The 9,458-nt window shown below is 40.0% G+C and overlaps 2 protein-coding genes and 2 long non-coding RNA genes across 6 annotated transcripts; 3 read left to right on the forward strand and 1 right to left on the reverse strand.

The window, feature by feature from the left end:
• Positions 1-1,143: 1,143 nt before the first annotated feature.
• On the forward strand, positions 1,144-4,670 carry LOC116196817 (peptide deformylase 1B, chloroplastic/mitochondrial). 3 transcript variants are annotated; one of them, XM_031526725.1, is made up of 7 exons: positions 1,144-1,423; positions 1,535-1,652; positions 1,873-2,065; positions 2,669-2,779; positions 3,603-3,665; positions 3,779-3,916; positions 4,227-4,670. In XM_031526725.1, exons 1-6 carry the CDS (start codon positions 1,201-1,203, stop codon positions 3,875-3,877), a joined length of 807 nt encoding a protein of 268 aa, XP_031382585.1. In that variant the 5' UTR covers positions 1,144-1,200; the 3' UTR covers positions 3,878-3,916; positions 4,227-4,670. The 3 variants fall into 3 exon arrangements, with proteins under 3 accessions (XP_031382585.1, XP_031382584.1, XP_031382583.1); XM_031526724.1 differs by having other exon boundaries at positions 1,145-1,423; positions 1,514-1,652; positions 4,175-4,670; XM_031526723.1 differs by having other exon boundaries at positions 1,145-1,423; positions 1,514-1,652.
• A 299-nt stretch (positions 4,671-4,969) lies between these two features.
• On the reverse strand, positions 4,970-7,763 carry LOC116196816 (polygalacturonase At1g48100). The gene is made up of 7 exons (XM_031526722.1): positions 7,354-7,763; positions 6,692-6,823; positions 6,384-6,608; positions 6,245-6,286; positions 5,957-6,164; positions 5,615-5,805; positions 4,970-5,461 (listed from the first exon to the last, which is right to left on the reverse strand). The coding sequence occupies exons 1-7, from the start codon at positions 7,696-7,698 to the stop codon at positions 5,075-5,077; spliced, it is 1,530 nt and encodes a 509-aa protein (XP_031382582.1). The 5' UTR covers positions 7,699-7,763; the 3' UTR covers positions 4,970-5,074.
• LOC116196820 lies at positions 5,376-7,359 on the forward strand. Its single transcript, XR_004154900.1, has 3 exons — positions 5,376-5,475; positions 6,006-6,840; positions 6,922-7,359. It is a non-coding gene; the product is annotated as an uncharacterized LOC116196820 (long non-coding RNA).
• Positions 7,542-8,361, forward strand: LOC116196819. Its single transcript, XR_004154899.1, has 2 exons — positions 7,542-7,683; positions 7,770-8,361. It is a non-coding gene; the product is annotated as an uncharacterized LOC116196819 (long non-coding RNA).
• The last annotated feature ends 1,097 nt before the right edge of the window (positions 8,362-9,458 follow it).

The raw sequence follows: 9,458 nt of genomic DNA on the forward strand, positions 1-9,458 counted from the left end.
TTTGTAAAGGAAAACAATAGAAAAGCGGAGAAGATTTGCCTTAAAGCTTAAGCAAGCGATGCCATTCAAGGTGAAACTGGTTTTAGGGTTATTATCTAATTACAAAACAAATTAGGCGAGTACTCTTATGTATGTTGGCGTAGTTGACTCCAAAAATAAAATATGAAAATTTTTATTTATGGAAAATAATATGTGATTATTTTGGTAAAATTTAATGTTATGAGCAGATCAGTATGAGACTCTTTACGTTTGCATGTATTCATGAACTGTATATCATTAGAAACAATAATTTAATAAATAATCAAACTCGACATTAATAAAATAATATATATTTCATTTAAAGGAATACAGAAAATACCTCTTCATGTCAAGACTGATGATTCCGTTACTTCATGTGTTTGCGATTATGCTTGTTTTTGTTTCCAAAATCAAAATCGGCGTGAAAGGTTTACATATAATTCTTCAGCAGGTTGCATTGAATTAGCACACATTATTGACGAAGAAAATGTGGACAACCTCGTCTCATCCATGAGCCGTATGTCGTCGCGATGCATGAATGATCTGCGTATACATAGTTTTGTAACTTGTATGATCCATCAATTTTGTCCTACTCTTAGTAGGTAGGTAAAGAAGGATATATATAATTCCCGAGTGAGAGACGGACAATCTAATTCTATATATATACTCGAATGCTTATTAATGATGACCTCCCTGTAAAAGTACTAGCAATTGGATTTAGCATGTCGCGTCGTTGCTTCTTCCCAATAGGGGTCGTCGACGACCACAGTGATCCTAACGACCCTGTTTAGAGAGAGTGGTGGTTGGCGGTGAGGCCACCACTCCCCCTCTTCCCTGTTACTTTCTTCCCTTTTCATTTTCCCTTTCTGTTTTTTATTTTTATTTTTTATATGAGAAAATTAATAATAAATATTTAAAAATAATCATTTTGACAGAAAAAGGTTATTTTGGAAGGAAAATGTGGCCGGACTAAAATAGCAAAACTTGTAAGGTTGAGGACGAGAACGAAAAAAAAAGATCTAGGACTAAAATGGCAAAGTTGAAGACAAAAACTGCCTCTTTTTTTTTTAAAGAGTTGGAAGGTTACAAATGCAAAATCCGGAAAGATATATCAACGAGCGGTATAGCACAAGCTCTCCACAAGCTCCGTTACCTGTCGCTTGCTCCCTCCTAACGGTCGCAATGGCCCGCGCGTGTGCTTGGTTACACCTATCTTCCTTATCGCAGTCTCTCCTCCCCGGCGCCTATCTCCGGCGAGCTCCTCCGAGCTCGTCTATGCTGCCCAGTCGTCTCTATTCCCCTGCGAGGCTTGTCCCGCTCTCCAACAGGTCCAAGCTGCCGTTAACTGCTTCTCGAGCGCATGCCCGGCGAGGCCCCTCACTCAAGGAAAATGGAGTCGCTTCGGGTAAGCAAGTCAGTGCGTGTGTGTATGCGAATTAGCCGATTGCCAGTTTCCGGTGCTGAGACTCTGTGCTGTGTTAATTTTTTGATTCAGCTGCTGATCTTCAATTTGAAGCTCCTCTGAAGATAGTGGAGTATCCGGACCCTATACTGAGAGCAAAGAACAAGCGGATTGGCACATTTGACGATAACCTGAAGAAGCTAGTGGATGAGATGTTCGACGTTATGTACAAGTAAGTTCAGTGCGTGCTTAAATTCGATGAGATTGTCGCTTGTTGCTCGGATTTCTGATGTTATCTTCATATTATGATCGAGGATATATTGTTAGGTGATCTTCCGCCCAGAAACTTGCTATGTAGTCATCTTGTTTGAATTTGGAGATATTTGTGGTGATGTTAGAAGTATTTAACTGCTGATAAGAAATGCTCAGTATGCTCAGAAAGTTTTCTACAGAACTGATGGGATAGGGCTCTCAGCTCCCCAAGTTGGAATCAACGTTCAGCTCATGGTGTTTAACCCAGTTGGCGAGCGTGGTGAGGGCGAGGAGATCGTTCTTGTGAACCCTAGGGTCGGAAGATACTCCAAAAAGACGGTGCTCTTCAATGAAGGCTGCCTCTCCTTCCCTGGAATCTATGCTGATGTGCAGGTATAGTGTTTGTTCATTTATCCAAGTTTATTTCGTACATCAAGGTCTACCAATTTTAGTGCATTGCTCCTGTTTGAGGCTACGCCTTGTTCTTTAATACTGGAGTACTGAATAGCAGCAAAATTTTTTCTTCGGTGGGGATTGTGGTTTGGGGAGGATGTGTGGTTTGGTAGCTGGCCAAGGGGCATAGGGAAGTGCTTCCTGGGTGTCATAATTTTATTTAGTATATTATTTAGCACATGCAAAATCAAAATGGTTACTTATGATATAAGTAATATTTGTAGATTATTTCGATAAAAATAAACTCCTACTTTCCCGCGAGTAGTATTACATCTTTGCTTTTGTTGTATGTAATATTTCAATATCAGCTGGTTGTTATTTTATCGTGTTCTTAGTTTGCTAAGTATTGGTTTATGCTTGCTGGACATTTTAGATATTTGTTTTAAAAGCTTATTTCTTGGATATTTTGCTAATTACTTGAATTATCTAAGCTTTTAATCAGAGGATGAATGCTTGAAAAAGCTGTATGTGATCCATCTAAAAATTTTTCATAGCATTATTCTCTTCTCTCATGGATCAAATGGTGTCTTATTTTAAGAGCAGCGGCCAGAATCTGTGAAGATTGATGCCCACGACATTTCCGGCGCGAGGTTTACATTTGATTTGTCAGGTCTACCTGCACGTGTGTTCCAACATGAATTTGACCATTTAAAGGTTGTTTCCTTGAACGATGTTATCATATTATTTTGTTTTGGTTTGGTCAGATTATGCTCCATTTTATTTCTAGCATGTATTGCGTAAAGGAACAACTGTACTAAGTCCTATATGATTAAAACCTCGGTTTTTTCCTCTCCATTACCCTTGCCCATGCTCTGCCTATTGAACTTTATGTTGAGGGTAGAAGGAATCCAAGCCACCAATAAATTCTTCTGCAAATCTCATGTATGTTCTTACATATTGCAATGTTGGTGTACGTGATTCTGGTCAAATTAATAATTCAACATTTAGATATACACAGTGATAATCACTTTCAAGTATTCACCTTTGTTCTTCTTCCTTCTTCCTGGGTTTTCTTACTGTGGAAACTTCTACATAGCTCTTCAAATCACTGGCTGGGAGAGGCTGCTTGATACCTCTTATCTTTTAGTAATACTGCAGAGAGATGTCACTTTTTTGGTGTCCTAAACTTTTCTCATACTATTGGCTTTGTGCAATTTTAATGATAGAATGACTAGTGTGTGCATGCATAAAACTACCACTATTAGATTCTCAATATAAATGTGCTTAGCAACCTGTGCATCGAATTTTTCCTTTTTCATGAATAACTTTATAGTATTGGCATTCTCATTGGCTAGGGATATGTACCCAGTCATGATTAAAATGTAAGTCTTGAGATATCTTCTCTACTATCTGTATTCTTGTCACCTTACCATACTTCAACCTATTACCCAAAAATTGATAACCTTGTTCTATTGAAATTCATACTTTTCAATCATGCTTGAATTGATATTATCTAAATGAGATCACAAATTTTCAGGGGATTGTTTTCTTTGATCGAATGACTGAAGAAGTCGTTGAAAGTATCCGAGCAGATTTGCAGGTGAGATAATGGATTGCCATTCCCTAGCAAAAAAAATGCCTAGCATATGAGAAGGATTTATTCTGGTTTTTGAACTACCACGCTAGTTTCATCACTGCTGATTATTGGGACAGGCCTTAGAAAAGAAGTATGAGGCCAAGACAGGGCGACCTAGTCCTGAACGGATAGAAACCCGTAAGAAGAAAGTTGCTGTCGGTTTTGGGAAGTCATGATTATCATTTGGTTCGCTTACCATTCACTCTTTGCAAAATGTAAGTTTTCAGTTTCTTGGCTTGTTTGGTTTCAAAGTATGATTTTAAAATCACACTTTAATTTAATTTTACCCATAGCAAAACAAAATAACTCATATAAAGTCAAAGGGTGGGCTCCATTTATACCACTCTTTTTTCCATAATAAAACAAAATAATTCATACAAAGTCAAAGGGTGGACCCCATACATAACCATTTATGCCACTCATTTTCAAAATCAAAATCTGATTTTAAAATCCTACTTTGAAACCAAACGCAGCAATTTTTAGTATATATAGGCTTTTATGTACACTCAATTTATGTGCCTACAGGACCTTGTTGGCCTGATTGGAAGCATAATATGCATTAAGCATGGAATGAAATAAACGATGTGCTATGAAGATGCTTGGAGCATTAAATCCTTCCTCCCTGCAGAAGTGCAGAAGCTGATGAATGATGTATAGACGATGTGCTACAAGTCAACCTTTGCTGAGGAGATAGTTAGGTCAAGAAAAAGCAAAAAGGAAAGAGAGAGAGAGAGAGAGAGAGAGAAGAGTATGTTATTGTCGATTTACCTGCATATTATTCGTTTCTAAGAGCTTTTGGTGAAACTGAGGCCGGCTCTTGCAGTAAACAAATCTTGGGGAAATTGTGTTTGGTTCCTCTCTTTGTTATTACTCTGAATATAGTGAAGTGTGTGAGTTTTCAGTGAGCGTGGCATGTAACAAAACATGTTGTACTTTTTAAATTTAGGAATTTTCTTTTCATAGTAGTAATTATTTAATTCAAATGGGAATTGATGACTCTTAGGCATAGCAGCTGGAACTTAATGGGCCACTGTAGCATGAAAAAAGTTTAAACTAGATATTTCATTATTTGAAAAGACAGGCATCGGATGGATCTTATTGGCAACAGAATGGACTTATGTCAATTGTTGAATCTGTGTTTCTTCTTACAGCGAACATCGTGTAGCTGATTTTATTAGCAGGGGGGATGCAACCAGGTATTTTATCCAATGAACGGTGATAAATGCTGCATGTCTGCTGACATTTAGTGTATTCTGGGGGAAGAAAAATTCCAAAAGTTCCACTTTATAGAAGATATCTCTATATGTACTTTATCTCGTTTACAATGGGAATTTAAGCACTAGAGTATATCTATATGGATTCCTGTACTAAACTCAGCAGGAATCTAGCTGAGACGGGAAGCTTGATGGCTTGCCTTCCTGCAAACAGTCAATTGGTGGGTCGGTGGAGGTTTTCAACTCTCCATAGGTCTCCCAGCAGAAGGGACCATACAAGTGGTTGCTTTCTTGAACAGATTTCAGTTCTATGGTTGTTAGGGACACCCCAACGCAAGGCAAACTATCACTGCATGCAAAGTGTACGGGCTGTGATGTGTAAGTTCCCCTTATATTCATGTAGTTAATCCCCGACAGTGCCACGGCAGATGTTTGATTTTTGCACTTTGCTTTGTCACAGTAGTATTGATCTATCATTATGGGTGTCTTAACCTCTGAAACTTGGATGTTGGAGAACATGATGTTTTGCACGGAACCTGAGCCTCCCTGCAGGGTCAACGGTAAGATTTAGCTTCTGCTAGAGCTAAAAGAATGCATGAGTTGAAACTGCCTAGCTTGGCTTTGCAGCGGATCGAGTCTCATATCATTGACAGATCAAAATTATGGAATGTATTTGATGGGATGATTGTGAAATTTTACCTGCCATGTCTTTATTCTGACCCCAGTTAACGTGCCATGCATCGTGGTGTCTCGGACAGTGATGTTTGAGACACAAGCTTTGGTATTGTCTTTCCCAAGGCCGCCAATACTTATGCCATGTCCTGGTCCACAATTCACATCATGTATGTATATGTTTGAGCATCCAGTTTGTACAGAGACACAGTCATCTCCTGCACAAATCAGAGAAGAATAATCTTTATTAGTATAGCATCTTACAGATTTTGGAATTGTTCTGCTTAAGAGTACTCCAAAGTTTTACGGCCCTTATTTATGGTGTTCTCAGTGAGGAATGAATGTTAAGCTCTTATATTAAAGAATTACCACAAGCAAGATCGGCATTGTAAATGACCACATCCTGGGAATTCTGCAGGTGGATCCCATCCGTGTTGGGGCTGTCTCCTGGGGAAGAAATAGTGATGCCAGAGACCTGAACATTTGTACAGGCGTCGAACTTCAGGTGGGTCTGTTGGCTGTTCTGTATAGTTATGCCGGTGACTGTTACATCACTACTACCGTAAAACCGGACTGCCTGCAAGTCAGACATGCAAATTTCCATTAGTTTTGTGAATAGAGAGCAGCAGTTTGAACATGAAGAAAGTAGATAATTACAGTGGGTTTGGTACTTGGCATTTTGCTCAGCTCAGAGCTCATCTGCAACATGCCCAAAGAAGAGAATCATCAGTATCCATATGCAAAATGGTTTGATCCTATGCTTCTTGTCTGGAGCCTGTGATATGTCAGTACTTACTGTATCATTGGTAGTAGCAGTTGAATTATCGGCCATGGAGGTTTCTAAATCTGATTCCTCTGTTGTAACCTCATCGGTCATGTCATTCCACCACACAGAGCCGTGTCCATCGACGATACCCTTCCCTCTGATGGTTATCTTTTTTAGCTTTGTGAACTCAATCCATTGCAGGAGGCCTGATCCCCAATCAGATGAGGTTGTAGGAGCAATTATCTTGCCATCAAGCTTCACAAAAATGTTTATTACTTGCCAATTGCTCTCGTTGGGTTAGATATCTATTGGCATTAATTAAGTGTCATGTAATTTACCTGGAAAACAATGTCTGCTTCACAGTTAGGGCCCGAGAAAGAGATGGGCTTGACGAGAAATACGGACCCAGAGGGGACTTCAAGTGTTGATGCTGCCACTTTGCAAGCTGCTGCCCATGCTGCTTGAAATGCCTGCCATTGCACGACTGGTTAGCGACTATCAAACTCTTAAGTATTTAAATAGTTACTCAGCTCATCTAAAGACAGGCTTCTCTGGTCTATTTCGCCAGGGGTATGGGTTGAGAGGACTAGAGGGCCTTGACTACTTCAGTTTATCCAGTTTCTATTGCACAATTCCATAATATCCTGCGGTTAGCATAGGACTGATGCCAGACCCACCAAGCCTAAGGAAAAAAGTGCTCTATGGCGCATATGGTGATTTAGCTTTTTGGGTGCATTGCAACCGAGTGTTGGAGCTTAATGAGGATTTAACGAATGATTTGAACTTTCCACTTGGATATTGCTTAGAAGTCAGGAAGGGAGCAGCCACTCTTTTTTAATGGACTGCAGTGTGGAGGACTGCTAGACCTTCTCTCTTCTAGTGATGTAAATGTCTCGGAAAGGAATTTTCGCCATAAACTGGGAGCAGTATACTTGGGAACTCCCTCTCAATATAGCTTTGTAATAGAAGTCATCCCTTAAGAATCTATCTGAACAATCACCTTGGTATCATCTGCCTTCCCGTCACCTTTAGCACCATAGTCCAACACATTGAAGGTGGTAGAAGTAGAACCAGCTTTGCTATCCATTAGGGTGGCAGCAGTGTCATAGGTCCCCAAGGAGTCCTCTCCATTCCACCCTGGCCTAACGCGGCGGTAGTGCTGGTGGTGGTGTCTGCTGTGAGAATGCCCTGTTTTCCCACTCTTCTCGACCCCAGATGGCTGGTGAGTCTTACTTTGTCTCCAGTGCCTGCCTTCTCTGCAGTAGCAAGTACTGAAACTCGCAGAGAAAACGACAATGGTGATAAGAAACACAAACGCGAGCTTCTTTTGGTAAGCCGTACTCATCTTTTTGTAACTTTTGTCTCTCTCGATCTCTCTCTGGGTTTGGTTTTTTGAAGAGGATATTTACGCATCAGGTGGTTAAAGAGGATTTCATTCGGGTCCTATATATAAGGGGAGCAGAGAGGGAAGAGAAGCTGTCAGCTGAACTGAAGTGGGCTACTGTGCAACCATGTGAGGAACAGTGTTCATCAGCTAAAAGAGGTACCGTGAACTTACATTTCATTTTCAGTTACTTTCTTGGTGACATTTGGTTAACTTAATTTTCCGGCCTGGTCCTATTCCAAGTTTTTGGCATTGCTCATTGTGAGTACACTGACATGGACCGTTATATCGGACAAAGAGGGCAATCTTCTTGACGAATTCCCTCCGTTCAACATTGGATTTGCTTCCTTCTGTTTGTACTGTTGCTCTCGTTCCTATTCTATTCTGCTTATAGTTAAAGCCCCCTTCATGTTGTGTCTGCTTCGTCTATATGTTGGACGTTGAGTACTGACAAAGGCATAAGGTTTGTATGGCTAGGTCGAGTTTTGCCGCATTTTGGATGCTGCAGGCGATGGGAAGTTAGGGAAGGTTTTGAAATACTCAATGAACTGCAATTGTTTGGTTTGCCCTGGTATCCAAATCCGGGTTCCATCCTTGAATACAACGACTTAAGTTATTGACCTCCCTGCTCATCGATTTTTCGTGAAATTTGGCGAGTTCATCTTCATCCCCTGCGGACCTCAATTTCACACCCGTCTTGTTCTTTATAGCCATCATAGCTTGAAGAGCCTTAAACTCAGTTCCTGCCTAGCCAAGTAAACCAAGGTTCGGGATTGTGGGAAGTAATTCATAATTTCAAACAATAAATAGAGAGATCTTCCCCAAAGCACCCGATAGTAATATATCTTACAGAGATCGGCAACTCGAGTTCCGGTATGTTGTGGTAAGATGAAACTAGTTGGATCGTATCACATGATGAGAAGACAAGGAAGAAAAGGCCTCAGTACACTAATAGTACACAAACAAAGAGCTCTGAGGGGGACCCTGCGATTAGAGAATTAAGCAATAATAAATTTTATAAATAATATATTCGAGTAAATTAAAGCCTTTACTTAATTATCTATAATAATAATAATAATAATCAGTCTCTTTCCATGGAGCCCATAATAATGTATTAGGAGATTCACGAGGAACGTGTAGCAAAGACAATGCCAGCCCCACTGCCATCATCTCCACGTACGTGTCCCAGTTGTAGATTTGCTGATGCCTTCCCGTATCTTATTATAGAGTGACGATAGTGATTAGTCGAATACCGATCTTATCAGAAAACGAAAACTCGTGATCTTCATTCCAAGTCTAAGACATTGTTGTTCACGGTACACTCAAAACTGCACCCAAGTTGGACTGCCGAGTCGAATATAGAAGTGAATGTTGTTCAAGACGCTCGTCTCATGATGTTCCGACTATATAACCAACGTGTCTCAAACTTTTTCATTTAAGCCACCAGCAATGGGTGGATTAGTTGACAGCCCTGCGACCCTTCATTATTAGACGTATCTTTGGATCAACCTCTTCTTGGTTTCTAATTGAGATGTGCGACACTAATCAAACGTGTAATCGTATTCTCGGAGGTTTATATATTTATACACATGATACAGCTCGTGGTGAATATAATGTAATCATCGGATTACTTTTTTATAATTAATCCCCATCACATGACCATCACAACCTTAAAAATCATTGGCTTTGGACCCTTTTTCAGCAGTAAATCCCGTTGGCTA

The sequence above is a fragment of the Punica granatum genome, chromosome 2 (assembly GCF_007655135.1).
Source record: "Punica granatum isolate Tunisia-2019 chromosome 2, ASM765513v2, whole genome shotgun sequence".
Classification (NCBI taxonomy): domain Eukaryota; kingdom Viridiplantae; phylum Streptophyta; class Magnoliopsida; order Myrtales; family Lythraceae; genus Punica; species Punica granatum.

What these genes read in the sequence shown, in the direction of transcription:
- LOC116196817 (XM_031526724.1), top strand. Translation starts at nt 1,201, where the DNA reads ATGGCCCGCGCGTGTGCTTGGTTACACCTATCTTCCTTATCGCAGTCT. An exon ending in GGAAAATGGAGTCGCTTCGG is followed by an intron (nt 1,424 to 1,513) that starts GTAAGCAAGTCA and finishes TTTTTGATTCAG; the next exon opens with CTGCTGATCTTCAATTTGAA. An exon ending in ATGTTCGACGTTATGTACAA is followed by an intron (nt 1,653 to 1,872) that starts GTAAGTTCAGTG and finishes AGTTTTCTACAG; the next exon opens with AACTGATGGGATAGGGCTCT.
- LOC116196816 (XM_031526722.1), bottom strand. Translation starts at nt 7,698, where the DNA reads ATGAGTACGGCTTACCAAAAGAAGCTCGCGTTTGTGTTTCTTATCACC. An exon ending in TGCCAAGTACCAAACCCACT is followed by an intron (nt 6,165 to 6,244) that starts GTAATTATCTAC and finishes TCTGACTTGCAG; the next exon opens with GCAGTCCGGTTTTACGGTAG. An exon ending in CAATGCCGATCTTGCTTGTG is followed by an intron (nt 5,806 to 5,956) that starts GTAATTCTTTAA and finishes TGATTTGTGCAG; the next exon opens with GAGATGACTGTGTCTCTGTA.